This window comes from Ostrea edulis, chromosome 2 (genome assembly GCF_947568905.1).
Source record: "Ostrea edulis chromosome 2, xbOstEdul1.1, whole genome shotgun sequence".
In the NCBI taxonomy this organism is placed as follows: Eukaryota; Metazoa; Mollusca; class Bivalvia; order Ostreida; family Ostreidae; genus Ostrea; species Ostrea edulis.
This window is the reverse complement of record NC_079165.1, coordinates 65,847,397-65,871,309: the sequence shown is the minus strand read 5'-3', so window position 1 is coordinate 65,871,309 and position 23,913 is coordinate 65,847,397. Positions and strand designations below refer to the sequence as shown.

General features: G+C 35.9%; 1 protein-coding gene and 1 long non-coding RNA gene across 18 annotated transcripts in view; one reads left to right on the top strand and one right to left on the bottom strand.

Moving 5' to 3' along the window:
- The window catches only part of LOC125678424 (uncharacterized), a 37,667-nt gene extending 17,471 nt beyond the window's left edge, over positions 1-20,196 (bottom strand). For 13 of the 15 annotated variants that reach the window (XM_048916863.2, XM_048916866.2, XM_048916867.2 and 10 more), the window contains exons 1-10: positions 19,229-20,196; positions 8,765-8,992; positions 8,271-8,559; positions 7,709-7,857; positions 6,967-7,584; positions 6,219-6,866; positions 5,495-6,127; positions 3,485-4,096; positions 2,826-3,251; positions 2,165-2,707 (exon numbers count right to left, since the gene is read on the bottom strand). In XM_048916863.2, the coding sequence (XP_048772820.2) occupies positions 2,165-2,707; positions 2,826-3,251; positions 3,485-4,096; positions 5,495-6,127; positions 6,219-6,866; positions 6,967-7,584; positions 7,709-7,857; positions 8,271-8,559; positions 8,765-8,992; positions 19,229-19,952 (4,870 nt within the window). In that variant the 5' untranslated portion in view covers positions 19,953-20,196. The remainder of the gene's footprint in view (positions 1-2,164; positions 2,708-2,825; positions 3,252-3,484; positions 4,097-5,494; positions 6,128-6,218; positions 6,867-6,966; positions 7,585-7,708; positions 7,858-8,270; positions 8,560-8,764; positions 8,993-19,228) is intronic. The other 2 variants (XM_056156920.1, XM_048916869.2) reach the window with 2 other exon arrangements.
- LOC125678427 (uncharacterized) lies at positions 300-23,494 on the top strand. Of its 3 annotated transcripts, none has more exons than XR_008800644.1 (3): positions 300-422; positions 8,784-8,955; positions 14,843-23,494. It is a non-coding gene; the product is annotated as an uncharacterized LOC125678427 (long non-coding RNA). The 3 variants fall into 3 exon arrangements; XR_007371516.2 differs by having other exon boundaries at positions 421-552; XR_007371517.2 differs by having other exon boundaries at positions 421-552; positions 14,835-23,494.
- The last annotated feature ends 419 nt before the right edge of the window (positions 23,495-23,913 follow it).

The window sequence follows — 23,913 nt, the reverse complement described above, 5'->3', positions numbered from 1 at the left end:
CAAACTTACCAATACTCAGTGCCAGTAACGACAAGAATGTTATTTTCCTCATTTCAAACAGGTCCTTTTAATTTTTTCACTCCATTCGCAAAACTTAACTTCGAGAAATGGAAATTAATCTCCAAGAATTGGAATGTATGGATTAGTCAGACAACCACCTCTCAAAATAGATATATTTCGGCACGCTATAAGAAACAGATTGCGTGTGTGTGATGGTTCTCCAAAAGATAAACACAGGGAGATGAAGCAACCTCCGAAATATGTATATGTACATCAGAATCCAGTTCGAAGAATAGGAAGGGCAGTCGTCATTTCCGGTGATCGACGCGAACGAGAATTTGAGCAGACAAACTTCAGCAGAGCGTTCTTCAGCAGAAGATGGGCTTGGAAGGTTGCCTGCCTAGTAACATATACTGATATAGGTGAGAGCAGTGGACCAGTTTGATTCATCACACTGATACACCATTCACAGAATTAATAACCCCCTAGGAGCACAATATAAACATGTGAAGTGGCAGCACCCTGCTCATATCCCTCGGCTCATTTGTAAAGGTAAAAAATAAACTGTATGATTTGAGATATGAGAACAAGGATTATAATTATCTTCAAGTATTCGCTGAATACAGGTGGCGACAGTGTTATTTACAAGAGAAATAATTATACCGGTATCTTTATATATTTAATAAATACATCGACTAAGTTTGTCATTAATCTTATTGTGCCATTGTGTGTTACTTTTTCAACAATTTATCTTTTTTATTGACATTGTTTATGAAGGCGCCTTTGACTGCACAATGAATGATTCACCCAGCTGAACCACAGTCAGATGCCAACATTATGACATCAAAGACAAGATAACAGCAACACAGTTGCGCTGCATACGCTTCCATTGGATGAATAATAATAAGACAAAAATAAGAAAAAGAAATCAAACAATTCATTTCTCGCCTAAAATTTCAATCACAAATTATATGTGTGATTATTTTTTAATCAGTAATCATGAAATTACAAATTAGGGAGCCTGTATACACTAAACAGAAATACTTTTATTACGACGATAATGACACAAGTTACTTTTAAAGTTATGCTTAATTACAGAATACTTCCATACATGTAGTGTTTTCATAAGGTATCTACCTGCGTTTGCTAAATTCTTAAAGTGTAATATGTTTATAAACTAATAAAATATGTGACTGCAGGAAAAACATTATTTAATAATGCTATATTGCATTGAAAGGAAACCACTCACTTAGCAAATAACTGGATAGCACACATTAGTATATTCTTTATGTGTCCTATATTTGAAAGAGCAAACTATGTATTGAAATATACCTTAATAAACTGAAATTCTTTCCATATGCCACCCGCCGTGCTCATGTGAGCCATTTAAAAAATGTGTCGTTTTTAGGATTCTTTATCATATCCTTATTAATTCGCAATCGGTAATAGGAAAAGTGAACTATTGCTATAGTACATGTACCTTAAATCTACTAAAACAATAGTAAACCAGAAACGTGCCAGTTTCGTTACAAAATATTTGATAACAACGAAACAAAAAAAACCCAAAAAACCTTCACTTAAATTTTATATACATGTATTACTTAAACTTATAGGATGCTATAAGAATTTCAGTTCTTTTAATCATTTATAAGATAAGTTTGTAAGCCTTGATTTTTACAGTGTATCGTTAATTCAGTGTTCAATATTTTTCTTTTTTAAAACAGAAAAAAAAATGACCACGTAGAAATTCAGTGAAACCAAATGTTAAATTCATTTTACGTCTTATAGTGTCTTTCTTAAACTTATGCATGAAAATTCATTTCATGTCATCCCGTGGGAATCCAGATTAGAATTATAGGTCCTCAGCACCCCTTGCTAGTCGTAAAAGGCGACTAAATAGGGCGGTCCTTCGGATGAGACCGCAAAAACCGAGACCCTGTCTCACAGCAGGTGTGGCACGGTAAAGATCCCTCCCTGCTCAAAGGCCGTAAACGCCGAACATAGGCCTAAATATTGCAGCCCTTCACCGGCAATGGTAACGTCTTCATATGAGTGAAAAATTCTCGAGCGGGACGTTGAACAATATGCAATCAATCAATTATTTCATGTCTAAGATGCGTTTCTGATTGTTGATGTCCAGTGTAATAAATTTAGATATACTTACGAGCTGGGGTAGTTCTTCTTTTAGTTTCTCTCAATATCGTTCCATTCAGTACGATGATATCTACTCCACTGTCAATAACCGGTGGTTTAATGAGGTGAGTATCCCCCTCTGGCCGTATAAAGGTGGTCCGGGCTCCTGGAATATCCTTTATCCTACGGTCGTCGTTAATGACTCTCGTAAAAACATCAGGAACCACCTCCACTCCTGGTTTTATAGTCACCTCTTCATTGGAGGTTGTAATGTTGACCCTGTGTATATTTATACTGTGTCCCGAACCGCCGGTGGTTACATTGTGAGTTCCTGACACGGTGTAACCACCTGATACGGTGTTGTTAGAACCTATCAGTCCATGTACTTGTAAATATTCTTTCTGGACATTCCATACGTCTAGCCGTTCCAGGGTGGCGTCGGCATACCTTTCACGAATCATATCGGAGAGAGAACGACCGAAGTATGTCTTCCGATCCCATTCGCGAATTTCTTGTTGAGGTGTTCCGAACGTCTGATGGGACTCTTCCTTTCCGTCAACTAACAAAGTTAATCCTGCAAAGAAATCAAGAGTTTTAAAGACCAATTTGGTCGATAATGCAGAAAATTAGACAACATCCGAAATTTAACAGTAGAGTCTTCTCATGAAAGTCCATGTAAATTGTTACTTAACCTCTTTGAGGTTGCCAAGTGATTTCCACTAACTGCCATTCTCCTGCGATAAAGTCTGGAGTGGAGGTGGTCCAAGACATGGTTGGAGTTCTAGCAGTGGCCCATAGTTTGCCGTCCCGATAGTACACCGACAGAGGGAAACTGTCCACCAGATACATGTTCTCTATCAGACGTTCTGGCTTCACCGTGAACTGCACAGTGAAACCTCGAGACTCGCAGTTAGCTAAATTACCCTTGCAAATCAAGTCATCTCCAAAATCCAAATACTGACTTTTCCCGTTTATTCTGATTGCTCGACCATGTTGGCCTTGGACTTGAGAGGGGTTACCATGGAGATAGATTGTTCTGATGGGTAATTTGATGAAGAATTTCCCATTTTCAATCCGCGGAACTCGGTCTAGTGGTAAAGCCTGATGATTTACATATCCTATGAAACAAGTTAAATGCGCATCATAATAAATAAATCTTTGACACAAACATTTTTAAGTTCTATGTGAGTGATGAGAGTGTTGCTAATATTCATTCTACACAGGTACACTTTGTCGTATATGAGTAGAGAGTGTGGGCAGATTATAGTGTGAGAAGATGGTGGGTATAAAGGAACTTGTAATTACAGTGATCTAGGGACTTTAGAATGCTACGGTTATTTCTGTAACAAACCTTGCAATTGCCCGGAAGCTATAGCTTGATCACGTTGTGCATAGATGTACTGTATTTCATCTACCAAAGCATTGACAGTCTTCCTGCTGTTATCTGTAGAACGACCCACGTACGTCTTTGCGACATTTGGATCATCTCCTTGAAAAGAACTCCATGTGGACGTCGAGCTCTGCTTTTTGCCATCTAGGTACAGCTCCACACCATCAGTTGGCGACCATGACATCACCACCTGCTGCCAACGGTCAGCCTTGATGTTTGGAGTCGACACCTCCCACATCTTGCCGTTCATAAAGAACCTGGAAATCAGCTGTCCATCATTATAGGAGAGCGTATTAGAAGGACTTGATAGGAAGTATGTGCCATCTTCCAACTTACGGGCCTTAATCCAAAGTGAGACGGTCAGTCCATTTTTGCATTTCCTCAGATTTCCCATACACTTGTCGCCATTGTTACCAAGATCCAGATATTGACCAAAGCCCTCTAGAGAAACTCCTCGTCCTATCCTCCCATTTGTCAGCCGGGCACCATTGGCTAAAGTGATAGTAAGGCGTGGATGTAGAACCACACCCCCAGACGCCGTTTCCAAGGAGATAGTCTCGTGTTGAATGTTGTCTGTTGGAAGTCAAGGGTTAGAAAAAACACCCAATCAAAACCATGCAGTTATTGTGACAACAAAAAGGTGAAAGGGTGCAATGATTTGTTAATAAAATAATTATAGAAATAAATGGTTGCTCTGTGCAAAAATTTCATTCTTTATTTCAATATGATTTATTTTAATCCGAGCATTTGATACTAATTTGTTATGTCTCGAAACTCAAAACCTAAACTAATGTACATATAGCATAGACAAATAAAACAAAAATTCTGAATGCATAGGAACAATACTTGTGGCCATATAGCCATTAATCAATTTTTTTAATGAAACAAATGAAAATAACGAAATAAAACCAAAAAGCATACACAAAAACAATTAAATGGTTTCCTTTATTAGAAATTGAGGCTAAAAAGGACGCAAATGAAAAGGCTATCCATGCACGAAAACTATCCGCCACCAACTCGGCCGCTGAAAACTCTGAAACTATCTACATAAACTGTACATGCTCTGTTTGAATACTATGTTAATGTGATTTTTTTTCTGGTTGAATTAGTCAATATCAACAATGGAACAGATGCAATGAAGATAATATGACAACATCCACATAGCGGGTACTCGCCATTAGAGGAAACTTCTCAAAACTCAGACAACAACAAGACGTCTCCATGGTAACGCCTCAGATAACCTGTAACTAAGTCTTTGAGAAAGAAATGAATAGAAAAAACCGTATTGCAGAGATTTAAACACATGCCGTCAAAACTAAGACCATGTTGTACAACAAACCATATACTACACAGTTAATGCGTCTTATTCCGAGTACAAGAACATGGAACCATGACAAGACCGTTCCTCCTGAGATACAATCTACAGCCTATGTTGCATCCAAAGCGAACATTCGACATTCCAAAAAGACAAAAAAGAAAAATCTGTCTATATATATTCAGAAGAATAAAAGAAAATTTAACATGCGTAATCTCGTAAAATCGTTTTACGAATTCAGAGCAAGAGCAAAACCCGGGAGAACTGCACAGTAACCAGCAAAATGAAATGCATGCAGCACACAAAATGTTCTACAGATATAACTTAATAACTTTTTGACAACCCAACAGAACATGCAAATTTAAAAGTATTGAGAAAGATGTACGCCGAAGATTATAAAGTATGCAAAGTTTTCTATAACTAGCGCTTACCATTCCTCTGCAGTTGCAATCAAAGCAACATATATAATGTGTGCATCAAAGCTTACTACTTGTATATATATAAATCAAAGCATCTACTTTATATAGGTGTAAACCGTGTTATCATTATCAATTTGATATATAAACAAACATTTATAATTTCCGTTAAATTAATCTCGACTTTTGTCGTTAATTCCAGTTGTGCCTAATGGGAAATGTATAGCAGCTGTAACTTACCCCTGAGTATGTAATCAAAGGCCACCAGCCCCTCCCTCCGTCCGTACCACACCTCCATCTCATCCGCCGTCATCATGGCGGTCGTAGTGGTCTCCCCCGTGTCACCGTTATTAGCACGACCAACATACACACGTGTTCCTGATCTCCTGACATTGGGTACGACGTTAGTGTAGGACGAATGAGATACTAAGGTATTATTCACGTACATGTTAAGTCCGAAGTCCGGATGCCAGGACAGTTCAACGAAGTGCCAGACTTGTTTTTCCAGATTGGGAATCGCCACCTCCCACTCTTTACCGTTTTGATGAACCACTGCAATAGTCTCTCCTGCCTTCTGGTACATGCGGATGCCATTATTACCAGTCGACAAAATGTACATGTTTTTGGTGTAATCTTTAAAGTTTAGCCATGAAGATACAGTGATTCCATTGGAACATTTTTGAAGGTTCCCGAGACACTCGTTGTCGTGGATGCCTACGTCTAGGTACTGGTTATTGCCGTCGAGATGCAGCGCGTATCCTATCACACCTTGCACAAGCTGGGGACCACCATGCAACCGGAGCGGAAGATCTTGATGTACAAGGTCATTTCCCCTCCTAGCCTCCATGTCTATTAAGTATCCCTTTGGTTTGCCTATCAAAGAATAGATAAAGGAACATAAATACCACGCATTTTCAGGAGACAACAGTCTTTTATTTACTTTTTTACCATCTGTGGATCTTACCTCTTTGTATGTAACCAAAGGCTATCAGATATTCCCTTGGACCATACCAATATTCAAGTTCATCATACATGGCGTTGCCGAACCTGTTCGATGTCATCCTTGTATTTCCTCGTCCAAGATAGAACTTGTTTTCCTGTGAGCTGGTGTAAATTCCCGTTGCCAGCGTTACTGCTTTTTTATTTGCAGTGTTAGTGCTGGACACTAGATTGTCGTTAATATACAGTTCCAGACCTTTCTCCGGATCCCAGGATATTTCCATGAAATACCAGTTGTTATAAGACAAAACTTCGGTGGATATATTCCATTCACGAGTAGAGGTCGTTGCCGATACCTCCAAACGACTTCCAGTGTTTTTAATCGTAATACCGTTATTTCCTGTTGATGCAAAGTACATGTTGTCTCTGAAGGTTGTGGGATTAAACCACATTGCCAAAAGAACTCCATGGTGACAGTTGTCTAGATTACCCAAGCAGTTTGCCTGGTGTTCCCCGAAGTCCACGACCTGGCTATTTCCGTTGAGTTTGATTCCTTGTCCAATTTTACCTGTCACAAGTTTCGGTGATCCATACGTTTCGATAACCATTGATGGGTGATATAGTCGATCCCCTATCATCCTGTCGAAGCTGAAGTAATTTTTCGTTGGTTTTCCTGAAAATATTCAAGAAACAAGAAACGTAACTCTCATTGAAATAGTTAACATTTTACTCTATCAACCTCTAATAAAACAAACCAGAGTTAGTTCTCTTACCTCTCTGTATCAGATCCAAGAATAACAGAGTTTCCCTCTCACCATACAGCATTTCCACATCATCGATAAGAACATAGGGGTATTCTTGAAGGTTAGCATAATTAGCACGGCCAATATAAAATGTAGATCGGGTGCTTTTACGAGGGGATTCAATAGAGTGTCCTACTTGTTTGACAGCGAGACGCAGGTCTATGTAGATAGACAGTCCCTTAGACTCGCTCCATGTCACTTCTAAATACTGCCAGATACCCTTTTCTAGGCCATACGTTCGGGCCTCCCATTTTCTGTTTCCGGCTTGTACAACAGCATACAAGTTTTTTCCCACTGAGTAAATATCAATTCCAGGACTGGAGAAATAATAGGAATGGTTACGCAATTCATCCAGCTTCATCCAAAAGGAGATGATGAATCCATGCAGACACAGGTCTGGATTACCTAGACAGGAGGTGCTGAAGTCCCCCATGTCCACATTGCCCCCGTCCTTGTTAAATTTCAAGGCATTTCCAATTTTGCCTTTCATCGTTTGAACATTGCCCAAAACTTCAATAGCCATATTTTCGACAACCAGTTCTCTTCCAGTAATTTCTTCCATGGCTAAATAATATCTGTACATGGGACCTTAAAATAAACCAATGGAATATTACTCAGTATTGTAAAATTTAGGAGGAGCATTTTAGATGTAAAGCAAGAAAAACGATACATGAAATAAATTTTATAGTCAATGGATGGGAATGTTACTCACCGAGTTCGCGGACCTGAAATTCGTCCTTGTATTCGGACCAGAACTTCAGCTCATCCACTGTTATTGTTCCCAGAGTATCGAGACCAGTCCTGTCATTACTGCGGCCGATCAGAAATTCGTTAAAACGAGGTTTTCTGGTCATCGCCAACCTGCAAAGCATTTGGTATATGCTATTGTTACAGTAGCATAAGTTATTATTATACATGTATATAGATATAAAAATGTAAGATAGAAGTGAGCAAATTAAATATATAAAGATCTATCCTCAATTTTGTGTTAATAGAGGACATTCGTATATTGTACAGTTTCCGGACTCTCTCTCTCTCTCTCTCTCTCTCTCTCTCTCTCTCGATCTCTCGAATTCATAAAATTTCAATGTTACTATCTTTGAAGGGTTGTGATATGTTCACATGAATTAATTTAATCTCTCATGTTAATAAATAAATAAAAGCAAATGATACTTTGTTATAATGTTCAGTTAGCAGTACATGTCTTTCATCGGCCATTGCAAACTACCGATATATCTAAAGGAGTAAAAAGTTAGTTATTTTGTATTTTGTACCTCTGTTCTGGCGTTTTGGACTTGCTGACAAGATCTCCATTAATGTACAACTTCACTCCGTTTGCTTTTGTCCATGTGACGAGCACGTGGTACCACTTGTCTTCTAACACGTTGTCGTACTTGACGTTCCAGTACAGACCAGATTTGGTACGGAACACAAATTCCAACTCTCCGAGTTTATACGTCATTGCAATACCGTGAGAGTTGGAGCTATGTCCTCCGTTAGACAGGTATATGCCCTCAGTGTCCCCAACATCATTGAACTTTACCCATAATCCAAGCGTGTATCCTACAGAGAAGTATTAAAACTAGTAATAAGAAGGATAAAAGATAGTCAGAATATAATGAAAGGAATTTTTTTTGGTGAAATTCAATGTGTTAAGCTCTATGCGCGAGGGGTTAATTTTTTAGCAAACCATGGTTACTTTTATCGTCGTATTTTTTATGAGCACTCATTATGAAGAAAAAGAATTTTTTTCTTCAATATCTCATACCTTTGTTACATTTTTCCAGGTCTCCAAAACATTCGTATCTGTGTCCGGGACCGGTGACCTGGAGCCACTCTCGTCTTCCCCTGATCCGAATCGCATTACCCATGACCCCCCTAGTGCTCTTCGGAAGTCCAATAGACCCATCAATGTTGGCGTCAAGTCCCGATGGGTTCACTGATGTCCTTCCAATTAAGGTATTCATTGGAAGATGGTAGAACACACTGGACGTATCTGTTGATAATTCAATAATGAATATTTAGTCGTCACTAAACGTCCAGTATCTGTTGATAATTTAATAATGAATATTTAGTCGTCATATAACGTCCAGTATCTGTTGATAATTCAATAATGAATATTTAGTCGTCACAAAACGTCCAGTATCTGTTGATAATTCAATAATGAATATTTAGTCGTCATAAAACGTCCAGTATCTGTTGATAATTCAATAATGAATATTTAGTCGTCACTAAACGTCCAGTATCTGTTGATAATTTAATAATGAATATTTAGTCGTCACTAAAAAAAAAAACACCTCTAAAATAAGGATTCGGTGCGAATTTTCATGCATTATGTATGTTTATATATTTAAAAAATATCGAAATATTTCAAGAAAGTGTTTATATACAAATTAACTCCGATAAAAGAGACTATATATATATATATATATATATATATATATATATATGTATATATATATATATATATATATATATATAAATGCGTGTGTGTGTTACACATTTGCAAATCTTCAACACCCAACTGTCATTGACCACAATCTTTTGTGATATTATGTATGTCAATCTGACATAGTCAGTCATCATTTGCATTATATAATACTAATAACTGCCAAAATAAATGCATTCGTTCTCATTTTACACATGTTTATACAGTAGTTCCATATATAATGTTAAATATGACACTTGGACGATCTATAGATATCTGTATGCCATCTAAATCTAGTGCATTTTACATAAAAGAACAACCAAACATATTATGTTTTAAATCAATTCCCGTTTTTATGTAACTAGGACTAATTGAATGACCTCAGTTGAACTCCTCGTGCAATCGATACTTTATTCATCAATGCACGGTGTATATAAACACATTGGAAACCGCCATGTGTCAAAAATATAAATGAACTTGATGTATCAGGGGGACAATATCTGGCAGGATTTCAGCAGTATTGAAGTCATTCTTTTGATAAAAATCCGTCCTCACGGTGCATGCACAGATCGCTATCATGTTTATCTTCGGTGACAAGAACAACTCCGCTTATAAATATTCATACTTTGAAGGGAAAAAAATGAAAACCTGTTTTCTAAATGATTTTTTAACATGTGAAATTCCATACCATCCATTATTTTTAATATGTCGCAAAGTGCTGCTTTTATTCGGAACATTTCAATAACGTCTCTTCAATTTTCCTTTATCCTTTTATTTTATGGAGCGTCAGAATCAGGCTGTGTAGGTTTTAAATGTTTTCTGAACGCTACCGAAGACCTCGAACATTAATCCACGTCAATTACTTTATAGGATAGAAATCTGACCGCCCGGTGCAAGGCGGTTACTTGTAAAATTCGTGTGACTCCATTAAAACACGGTATATTATCACCAGTTTACTTTTCATACATAGTTTATCAATGTAATTCATTAGTCTTATCATGAAGTAGAAGGGAAAGTACTAGAATGAACGTTCAGTTGTGATTAGTCTATCTTGATTGAAATCACCTACTCAATATTATGTGAATAGATTGACACTACAGTAGTCCAAAAGCGCAGAGAGTCGGATATCAACTTCACTTAACAAGTAACCTCCAATTTTCTACACAACCCGCGTCTAAGAAAAATATGTTATATGTACACACTACAAAAAAAACAACCAAGCATTGACTGATGAATTGCATCGTTAACAAGTGATACACTAATAGACTAAATTAAGAATAAACAATCTCTGAATATAAAAGTGTACTGGATTGTGAATTACATTTAGAATGGTGATATATTTGTTAGTGATATAGATAATTAATATTTGTCGTTTTTTACGTCGTGTTTAGTATGTGATGTCTGTTCATGTAACATATGACGCGATAACTAACAGTGTCGTGGCCCTTTCAGTGTTTCTATGAATTTCTTATTGGCACTGTATCTTTTTAGATCCGACAGGCTTAAATATATATATATATATATATATATATATATATATATATATATATAAGCACCAAAGTTCCAACAACACCCAATACCTCAAAGTGTCGGATCCACAACATGGATACAAGGTCAAATACAAAAAAATATACAAAGCACTAAAACGACCAACGACACGAACAACCAGATTGTCAAATTTTCGGGACAAACGAAAAGAATGACATAATGTGGCCCATATCAACAGAGCATAATAACAAAAACTACATATATATTGTAAATACATCTAGCAATACAACTACACTAATCTACAAACGTATTTACAACGCAGACTACATGTTTTTTGGTCTTTAGGCTTGCCAATCAATGTTAAAAGTGGAGCGAATTGTTATTATGCTCTGTTGATATTGGCCACATTATGTAATTCTTTTCGTTTGTCCTGAAGAAGGGACAGGTCGTCCCGAAAATTTGACAATTTGGTTGTTCGTGTCGTTGGTCATTTTAGTGCTTTGTATATATATCACTAAATAGAAGAAAAAAACACTACCTGAACTGTTATTTTAAAATATACGATATATATATTTATTTCCTTTTCGATACGCTTCTTAGCAACAAGCGAGATTTTGATTTGTCAGAGAGATGCTATAGTGCTCTCTGTTAATGGCGCATCGTGAAAAAAAAAATCCTCTCTGAAGATTTCACGGATTACGAGTTGTGTCAGAGGTTGGAATGTCAACAAATAATTTCACCGTCTGTTTCTTGTCTTCCGGGTCCGTCAGTGGGTTACCGTGTAGAAGAGTATCATTTAACGTGTTATATTGCAAAGAAAAAAAGCAAAGAAAATAATTAGAAAAACAATGCATTAACCCTAATTCTTGCCAATAAAACAAAAGAATAATAAGAACTGATGGCGTCCCTGTGATTTAGAATAAGCTGATGTTCACAAGACACGTGTTTCTGTTCCTCCTAATTATCAGTGATCTCGTGCAGATTGAAACTGCATACGCCAAAATTCCTGTTTGATGTGTGTGTGATGATGATTGAAAACAATGAACTATAATCATAATGTCTTATATTGTTAAATGACGATGGGCATCGCGAAATCATTCACCGCATAATAAAATACCGATTAGACGCAAAAGACGAAACCCAGACTGTTAATCTGTCGACCGTGAAATGAAGTGATGTGGAGTAAATTTTCTTCGGCATCATGTTTTACTCTGCTTTTTTTGTTGATGAAATCTTTTAAAATCTTACTTCAATATTTACTTACAGATTTATATCATGGATTACGATTTCGCATATGTTCGAGTTAAATATCTTATATACTTTACAGATTTCAGTTGGGATCGGTTTTTGCAGGTGCTTATAAGGAGTTTTAAAAATGAATCAAGGCATTTTCTACAATACACAGGATATTTTTAAAGTACTAAAACAGTAGCATGACCTTAAATGTGGGGGCATTCTCAATCGGTTTCGTGAATTGACAATAAGGTATTTTTTCTTAAATATGGCTAGAAGGCAAATGTAAATGGAGTACAATCTTACTCCCACATTTGAATGAATCATGTGGTATGTATTCAAATTCAGTGATCCCATCAGAGTGACTTAAGAACCAAAAGAAACAAACTTTAATGCATAAACATGATTCAACTATCTATAATCATGTCCATCCTATAACACAACATTGGAGTTGTAAAGAGTGGACTAAGATTTAAAAAAAATCCACAATCGTGATATATATATATATATATATTAATTATAATAATAATAATAACGGTGTATACACAGTTGTTGATTCCTACAGTTATACAAATTTTCATATGTAAATCGTTAAAGATTTCCCCCTGGATTTATTACATATATGTACAGTTGTTCTCCGCGCACTAGTATCTACAAATACATTACCCGAATAATCTGACTTGATTTTAGACATACAGATATGAATGTACGTTATATGGGTCTGTATTTTCTCTCCCTGAATTTGATTTGAATCTGTAGACAATATACGACAACATTTAATGTCTATTTAATGTGTGGAGTGGATTATTTGCATTAGTAATTGTCTCACTAATGACGGAACTACAGTAGATTCAAGAATCACAAGCATATTGCGGCAGGTCACAATAAAATCAACCGTTCTATCCTCGTGGCTGGATTGTTTTGTGTAGAGTGTTAAGTACCACTGAAGAATTATCTCAATATTACGACACCCGTCCAATTTACAACCATTAGAGGGCCGAGATCTAAGTGGGTATCTTCTTAATAAACAGAAATGTTGAGATATAACAGGATTTACGCACCGTTCAAACCAGCTTATCTATTCTTTACACCTTCAAATTTGTTTCCTATTAACGTTCAAATATTTATCATACTACTGGGGACAATTTACTTCAGTTCATGAATTGATACATGTTCTGTAAAATTCAATGTCCATCTAGAAATTAAAATCTTTGCCAAAAAATGTTTCTTGTATAAAATAGTAAATATATTTGTTGATATATCATGATAAATATACAAGAATCACCTACAGGGCATCAACTCTCAATGCAAAGAGGGTACACACATGTATAAAAGACTTTAGGACTTTTTAAATACACTATTACTTATATTGTATTAATTATTCGATGTGCAATGCCACACCTCCTAGATTCACCCACTTCTAGACTTGTTATACCATCATTCCCTGTTCATGCTGCCAACCTTTCAATATTACAAAGTCGGAGATCTGAAGCATTCATTGTACCGCTGCCATCTTTCTCTTCCAGAAACAATAAGTACTAGCTATAACTCACAGATACATCACTAGTCATCCAGATGAGTAATGAAGACAGCATGTGATGTAAATGGGAGCTCGAGATACTGAAATATCTAATCATTTTATCAATTCTTTGTTTCGTCAGTCTCATCACTGTTTTATAGTCAATCAGTTTAGTGTCCAACAAAATTTACTGGCGTTGAAAATATCCATCTTCTCCAAAATAAGATATATATATATATATATATATATATAATGCTTCTGCACGAACTTAAAATTTTTTTGTAATCTTATGACGGACACAAATTGTCATGATTGGAAGCACGTCACAACATAATCAAGGAGAAAACTACCATGATGTCCAATATTGAACTGTGATTAATCTTATCATATCTACACACGTGGCAGATATAGACTAATACTTCTTACTTGTCCAACACAATTTCACATTTTTTCTCATCTGGAGTGCATGACATCAATAGAAACATATTTCTCAATTTTACTCAAAATTATAATTCAAATGCTAAAACATATGGCACACCTTTGGAAAAACAAAACATGCTATCGTCACGGTACTGGAAAGATAAACTATGTGGCCTAAAACTATGCCATTTATTTTGTTTAGTAATTGTACATGCTGTTTTTTCAGCGAGATGGTTGAAAATGAAAATAAAAATATCTGCTTTCAATTTACAACTTTGCTTAAACAAACATGTGTGTGCCTTCACGTGGAACAACTGGTTTGATATTTCAAGTATCATCAGTGTATTAAAACATAGAGAAAAATCATCAGTGTATTAAATCATAGAGAAAAATCATCAGTGTATTAAATCATAGAGAAACATCATTCAAATATCATCAGTGTATTAAATCATAGAGAAAAATCATTCTATTTCTTGGAAAATTGGGCATTTGTTAGGTATAATTTTCATTGATCTAAGCTAACACAGGAATCGAGACAGCTGAGTGCTGTCTTTGTATTCATACAATATATGATACTAATAGATACATTGCGAAGGGTTGGAAAATATACTAGAACATAAAAGACGAAATGAAACCGGACTTAAAACGGCATTACTGAATTACTGTACTTAGAATTTCGTGTCATTTGCCATGTGAATTCTTTCTCTTTTTTTCATCTGATGTTTGTTTTCATTACCAAACGCTTGTAAGTGGAATAGGGCTGTCGGACAGGTGAACTTTAACAGATGAAATGTTGTTGCATGCAGCAAGACAACAGAGCAGACCCCACTGCCTTTAAAACCGACATTTCCTCCACAAGAGAGAAGAAAGAACCTGGCATTGAAGTGACAGTGAAAACATCTGTGAGCTACAATCAAGCCACGCCTTGCAGCTGAACTATTAAGCTTAAACGTTTTGACGATCTAGTTTTTCGCAAGAGATTTGTGGAATACTCTTTTGTGTTCTTACATAGAAATGGAGTGATGTGTCAAACCTTTCAAAAAGTTTGATAAACAATTTGATGTACTACCGTCTCCAATGAGTAATAAGAGGCTACATTTGTAGTAAAGATCCACTAAGTTTTCTACCCTAGAGACACGGGGCATTTCTCTTTCATGCTCATCCACATCATCGTTATGATGCAGTGCTAAACTTGGCGATCTGTGTTAATTTGATACGTGATCCTTTTCAGTTTTCTTCATGAAAATAGTACACATCCACACGCAATTTGCCCTCCAATAATCATAACGAACGCCTTATAAAACGAGTGATGGTTTAAATCAAGATAATCTAAGGTTCTGGAGTAGGTATGCAACAGATCATGAACATGAAATATTACACAATTATATCGTAAATAAAGCGTAGAAAATATAAAAGAAAGTGAAAAGCACAGGGTGTACGAGACAATGACCTCCACTTCTGAGAGAAATGTGTTATCTTATTGAAATTGCAATGAACTGTATCATATTGTGTGGAAAACTAGCTCTTCACCTCGTTGTGAAGCACTGAGATAAGATATTCATGATAGGAAACTGATCTTGAAAAGATGAAGTGATTCTCACAGCATACTTGTTATAATAACAATAACTGCATATTACTATACGATGTCCAACACGATGTTCAACCTACAGATGAGACCAAGATTATGTGTTTGTAACAAAACCTTACCAACAAAACATTACCTGCTTCTAAGACAGTCATGTACATAAATTTGAACTATTATGTCAATTTTGTCTACAAAACTACAAAATCAACGTATACATTTCCCAGTGCACTTGAGTGTAAGTAAATGAAAACTATCTTTTCTGAATTCTCCCTACATCAATATTACAAGAGCCGACAACTATTGAGCGTTTCCTTTGAGTCAGAGGTAACATGCAAGCACCTGATAAAAACTACAGCAGAGAAACATCACAACATACAATTCCCAAGTAGCTCCAAGGGAATTTGGTTATTATGCTGAGCATATAGGACGGCTGTGTTAAAATAGATGGGGTTCGCCGTAGAATCCTACATCTTTCAAAGATGGCCAAAAGAGGTCTATGATGTATCTTATCTAAGGTTTATTTTAAATTTCCTTTGGACATATATACGATACAGTTAATAATTTTTATTTTATAATGAAATGTCTAAGTTGTTTTTATTACGGGGGTACACAAATGATGGCAGCATTAGGTCAATTGTCTGGTGACCAAATTTGCAAAATTAACCATGTTCCCAATGTTTTATATCCCAAACCTTTTCATTCGTTCCTTAGGTTTATATTCTTATATATAGGATTTTATCTAGAGTTGAAAGGTCAGTGCTTTTACAGAAAAATAAAATACAACCTAATTACTAGTATTGACAAAACCTTGGTAAATGGACCTATAGTACAACCGTTGATATTGTTATTACACGTGTAACATTATATAAACAACGAGGAAATTGGCACAGTCACAGTGTAACTTTTAATTGCCGTATAAGTGGCAATTACTGAACAAAACACATTGCAGGAACTATCAAGCCGCGCCCTGCAGCTGCAGGAATAAATTCTTTCCCATTTTTTTCGTGGTTTTTTTTCTCTTTTGGTCTTTAATTTTAGACGCTTTGACTCTACTCAAGATCTATTTCTCAGTCATATTTTCGTAATAAACAGCTGTTTGCAATCTTCTTTCGTGTCATTTTTACACAAACTTTTGATGCAAGATATTTTTGATAAGATAGTCGAATTATTCACAAATGTATGTAACGCTGTCTTTGATGGACAATACATTTATTAGCTTACCTATACATGTATCATCAATTCGTATGCACATATGTTTTATGTAGTTAAAAATAATCATTTAATGCATAATTATATTTACATGACTTGTGTAGTGTTTCTTGGTAAATCTAGATTTCCTTCAACTTCTCATATCTGGGTCCCTGTTTGCCCAACTCTATTTTGTATTGCTTATAGGTTTGTATTGCTTATAGGAGTTATGGGATTGATCACTGTTCGTTATTTTCACCTTTCATATGTGAGTCAACAAGATGCAATAGTCGCGGAATAGCCAAGGATGCTTTTCTTGAATATTCTTTGAGGATCAGCATTGTGACGTCACGTTGGTTGTTACTGTCTTATGACATCATTGAGATTTTCTACTGAAAAATGTGCTAGAATGTAGATATCGATTTCTAAGGTGTTTTTTTGTTGTTTTTTTTTTGGCTACATATCAGTATAGGGCAAATGAGAATTAATGACATTCAGAAAATGGCGAAGTATTACAGATTTTTTCTTCAATATAAAGTGATAACAGGTAAACCTCCTCATGTCCACGTATCAGCGAGTTACAATATTGTGTGGTTATAGGAATTCAAAGATTTCATCAACTTTGTTGAACGTTGGAGGAATTTTACAGGACCGTGCAACATATCAACGCCAATAAAGCCTCGTAGATCTTGAAACTATTTTAATTTAAAACAAGAATTTGTCATTTTTCTCATTTACTTCATGAAATGAACACATCCACACACAAGAATACCCTCAAAGAAGCAAAACCTATACCTGGTAAAACGAGAAATGATAAAACAGAGATATACCGGAATACAAAAAAGAATGGCAAAAAGGGGTGTACACGAAGATAAGTTCCATGTCCGTGAGAAATGTATTATCTCATTGAGATCGCAACGAACAATGACATATTGTGTGGAAAACTCTTCACCTTGCCGTGAAGCTGTAAGGTAAGAGTTGCCTGATGGGAGAATTGATCCTGAGAAAATGATGGAGAATTTGCTCTCCTGATCTACATTAGTGTTACATTTTTCACAGCATACTAGCACTTAATTTTGTTATAAGCTTTACCTACTACAACATGACAACTAGGTAATCTATATAATTGAAAATGCATGATCGTTTTTTCAAAGTCAAGAGTAAAAATAAGTACTTTCTGCCCACTTATTTAAACAATCTCCTTTACCTATGCATACAGCAAACAAAATCCGCTGCTCTCGAGCATGTAGACAAACGAAGAGTTTTCCCTCTATCAACAAAATAAGAACCGACAACTATCATCCATTTTCTCTGTGTTCAAGGTAAGCACCAGATAAAAAAAACTAGCAGAGGAACATCTTAACATGCAATTTCCAAGTAATGTTAAGAGGATTTGGTTAATATGCTGAACATTTAGAGAGTGCAGAGTCCAATCTTTCGGGTGTGAATGTAATGATGAATAATGAAGGGTTTCACCAAAAAATCCAATACATTTTTAGAATACGTAGCAAACAAGGTTTGCAAATATGCCCAAATGATGCCCTTCCTTTCCTTTGTGTAATGGTCTGTCAGGAAAAACTGGTTTATGATGCATACTGAATACGTAATATCGTAAACAGACTACATCGAGACTGTATTATTTTTTAAAATCTTGCCATGGCGACCGTTTTATTTACTTTCGGTTCTACAGCTACATGAAACCACACGTGATCACACCTGTTTATCATGTTTGTGATGGGACATAAAATTGTGATGCTTGCAATTACTATTTTAATAACAGAGCTTCATAGTTGTATATCGAAGTCAATTTGCTTTTGTTAATTCAATGATGTTTACCGGTATTTAAATTTCTATATGATAGCCCGGTAAATGCTGTGCTATTTTTTTTTTCAATTAGAACAGATTACATAATAGTTTATTGTAGGATAGGTTTAAGTATGCCTAGTTCTTGAGGTTGTGTGCGAACTTTATGTTAATCTACTGATGTTCTTTTAACAATTCACACTACTGAAAACTTTCAACACGTTTGACAAGTTTGCGATAAATATCCAACTTCAAAGGAGGTCAGTAATTGTTGAATTGGTATGAACTGAGGCGTGTTGGTAATTCATTCAGTTGTGAGTGATAATATAATACTATTATAGCTAATGTCAATAATGCTGTATGTGGGGCTCTAGACTTTAGACATTTTTATAGGTCGTCCAGCGCCATTGGCGTAGATGTAACAAAACAACAAACGACATCATGCCCACTGGTGCATTGAGCTTGGTCAATAAGGCATACCGATTGCGTGTTAATTGTTTACCAGATTAACTCTAGCACCTGTTGATGGGTGCCCCACCTGTAGTTTGACCTCAAATGCTAGTCTCACCTTTCCCGCATTTGTCGGTTTCGTCGCACTGACATTTTGGTCCAGCATCCACACTGATGCACAGACAGTCTCCACACGGATTCCTTTGGTCACATGCCTCGGTAAATCTCCCATCTAAGGATACACCACGGATTAAGCTTCCACGGACGGGCTCACATGAACAATTTCCATATATGACATTTCGTATCTCCACAGCCAATCGTTTGGAGAACATTACTGACGGTAAAGCAAGATCTTCCAGACTCTTCATATAAGCCTCTGGTAACCCCCCAAAGTATACATCACTGTTATTCCCCAAATTTCCAAAGTAAAAATCTGACCCATACGAGAGATTTTTGGAAGATTCTTGGTCCACAGAAAAAGTGGTTTCCATCCTGTTTCTTAGAATTGTCACCCGATGCCACTTGCTATCATTAAGGCTTTGTCCAGCCTGAAACTCAACACTTCCATCATGACCATTCACAATGTTTATCCTCAATCGAGCGACCCCTTTCTCAAGTGAGAGTTCAAAAAAGTCGTATGATCCCCCATCGTCAGTGTACATTAAAATACCCGTACCCTGTTTGGTCTTGAACTCAAAACTCAAAGAGGCATTGATACACGCGTTCCATTTAGGATATTGGGCAAAGGATTCCTTTCCCTTCGGGGCACGGATGTAAATCCCCCTCACACAAGTCACAAAAATCCACAGCACACATAGTGTGCCTAGCGAAGAGCCCGACATGACTCCCAATAATGGTACAGCTTTCTGAATGACTCTGATCCCCCGTAACCTTACGCCTGAGAATTCATTACTATTTTCCTTGACGTCTATATGCACTCAGCTGCATTATATGCAACACTTTCCCCACATTTTGGTGGGCGATTAATCCTGCATGTGTGCGCCAACAGGTAAATATGTTGATCCGATCTGTAGTTTTCGGTACTATACACAAACGCCGGCTTTTGTCGTCTGCCCAGTGTCGATCAACTGTGTCAAAATAAGGAAGGTTTAATTTGAATAAACGTACACACAGGTAAAAATATTCCCCGTAGCCTTCAAGCGTGCCCTAGTGGGTTAAAAGACTGGTATACACATTCTTTACCATTTTGAACAAACATTGAAACCGAAAAGTGAATCTTTATGTCAAATGGTATTTATTCTCCAGAGAAAACATATCTTTGGAGTAAATATTAGAACGGCCGAGTAGAGATAAAGATTAAATGTTACATAATTTGAAATATCCCTAAATGCATATTTTTGTCGGCAAGATTTAGTCGTAGGCGAGAGTTTAATATCGACAGAATTAAGATGAATTACTAATGTTTCTGAGTTTATGGAAACAGTTGTGAAATAAAGATCAAGGAACAGGGATTTGCGCTCAACAAATTAACCTCAAGATCTACAGTGCAAATTATAAGGTCAATATATGAAATAACCCGAATATCAAGTTAATATGTTTTATTTTACTTCAACTATATCTTCCTCATTTCTATGTTTTAAAAAAAAATGGTTACTTACATAACCGAGCAGTGGTCTGGTTTACCAGCGTTCTGAATACTCCAGTTACTGGGTGTGCGTCTGCCAGTCAATTCTATAGATCACCTCCAACTACAAGAAGAGAATGGTACAATATAGACCCACTATGCTCGGTACTAATTCCCGCTAATTAGGCGCACGTGGCAGAAAGGTAATGATCGCCGGAGGAATCCTCTTGCGAATCTTTTTCTTTCATTTTACTTAAAATAATTTTTGATATATTTTGGTGTAGATTTTTTGTCTATTTATTACTTCATGCAGAATACGTAGACTTTTGGAGGTTCCACACAGATTTGTCAGTGGGCAGTGACCAGGCCAAACCGTATCAATCTGTGTTTCTCATCATCATTGATGAGTCCGAAAGGACGAAATTCGATCACTGCGGAGTATTAGCATCTGATGTCTGGAAATTATTACTTATTGGAGAGAAAAAAAAAACGCATCTAAGATATGCTTCATCAGATTAAACGGAAGAAACGATTAACAGTAATCTTGTTACATATATCTATCAATATTTAAGACCCATATAGCGCGCAACGCGCAAGAATGTTATATCAACTTACCTCCAGCGCACATTGTTCAAATTGTAATTAGGGAACACGCAGAGAAAGACTAAACACCCTCTCAAGAACGTCTGCAAACAATGAAATCTTGAGTTTGAAGAATGTCCGTGTTTTTATAAGTATGTGTACAACTAGATTTAGGATGCAATTGAAATAGAATGAACTTGACGACCTCAGTTGACGAAGTGATGGAATTTCCTGATGCATTTGCCAAACTTCTTATCACTGAATTTCTAAGCTCATGAAATCAAGTCGTAGATGTAACATCTGTGAAAATGTTCAAGATTTGAAAGTATTTGGAATGTGAACGTGAAGTAGCCATCCCACTTTGTTTCAGTGCGAGTTCACGTCACTCTAAGTGTCCAATGACCACAAAACAATGGCTTGCTTATATTTCTTTCCACTGCATGCATATCGCATAACTCATACCATCCAAAGCTTGACGTGATTTAGCGCTATCTATTTAAAACATTCAAAAGGTCCTCTATAAAATTTCTTGTCTTACTAAAAAGATTGCTCGTCTGTTTGCTTAACCTTAAAAATAAATAAGAGTTTGCACTGCCTACTTCCGTTGTAGCTGCATGCATTTGTGTTGACAAAGATGACTAATAAATCTACGTGCTTATCCTATCTCTTATTTTTCTGTTACTGGCGGGGAAGCATTATAAACAGGTGTTCTTTCTTATACCTAAGTCAATCTAATTTGCATAAATCTCTAAAGACTGGACGAGTTGTCGAACCTATATTGTGCATGTACAACGCCTCATTTTATAAATTACAAAAATACTACGGAAAGCCACATAATTCAATTATCTATGATAGTAATATACATCCAAAAGACTGTACGTCCCCAGACATACCTGAATATGTTAAATTGTTTAAAGTGACATATAGGTCAGTTGGGCCGGGTGTAAAATTATATTAACATGTATCTTACTGAAATACAAAAGTTGTATTATATGTGTCACTATAATAACAGATTTACTTACTTATATATATATATATCGTTGAAAGAATTCACATTGTTTGAAATTGAGATTTCTTTGCAAAATAAAAAAAAATTGAAATGAAAAGTAATTCACGGGATTATCAAACGACAATAGTTTATTTCATGACGACTTAGAATATAATTGAAATATTACGAAAGACATTATTTCACATGTACAAGTTCCTAACACATTTCAAAATAGAAATAAAACATCTACCATTACAGGCATTTCATTTTGATTGGACTTTCTGTTAAATTGATTAAAGACCAATACATACACGGGGGAAATGTTTGAAGAGAAAGATGACTAGATGATATTTCTTTATGAATATTTCCCTATTCTTTGATAATTTCCCGTTGATATTTCTCTGTGGTTTATTTCCTTCTGCAATGTATTCATATACAATGTAACCACGTTAATTAAAAATAAATACATATAAACACAAATTACAATACCAGTCCACACATTCTGGGGAGGTTATTTCCCTTATTCTATTCATTGAGTCTCAGGTCTTCAATTTTATCAACAAAATAATAAAAGCGTTCAAATAAAATACTTGTGGATAATTTCCTAACACAACTCAATAAAGTGATATGCTAAGGCCTAAACGCCTTTGGAAGATTTTGATCGCCTCAAATAACCGTTACCATTATTGAGTACCGCTCCTTTGAAATTGTACCTCAGTCAAAATTTTTAAATTCAAATAATCGCCATACTGTGTTAGAATTGGAATTACATTACATAGCTCAGTGGGTTTACTACCACTCATCGCCAATCAAATAATTCCCTAGAGATTTATAGGGTAGGGGTTTTTGTTGTTGTTGTTGTTCTGTTTAATTTATACTGCGACGAGAAGGTCCTGATTTGATTATTCTGCCAATACCAGCGCTAATTATACAGAACTAAACATGCTAAATATATGTTTCCTCTCCTCTATATCGGGCGGGCGTGATATTACTGTATTTGCTTGGATATGAATTAACTTAGACAGATTACCGGTACATTTGAGAAAAACACAATTAAGATTACATCTGAGAAATAATACATGTATAAGGACAACAACACGGTGGTTGCATGTGCGGATCCAGAATTTTTTTTTCGGGGGAGGATGGAACATTTGGCAAGAAAAAGAAGGGGAAAAAAACCAATTCTCTCTAAAAAAAAACAACAACAAAAAAACAAAAACAAAACAAAACAACAAGAACAACAACAAAAACCAAAAACATTAAAAGGTTTAATGCCACTAATTAATAGTGAAAGGTGTGAATATCAATACCTATGGTTAAACATTAAGTATAGATAAAATAATTGTTATAAATGTATAAATAAATAAAAGAAGGATATCAGTCAGATCGTTCAAGTATACATTCTTTTGAGAACACTTTCTACATAATTATTTCATGATAATTTTGTGGTTTGGTTCTTACCTCACTACTTAGCGCACACACACATAACTCTTTTTTCCCGCTATGAATCATGATGGTACACATGCAATCTGACTAAAGTACAGACCTATATATCAATCTGACTAAAGTACAGACCTATATTATTATATATATAATAATATAGGTCTGTACTTTAGTCAGATTGGTACACATGTATATAATTTGCAGA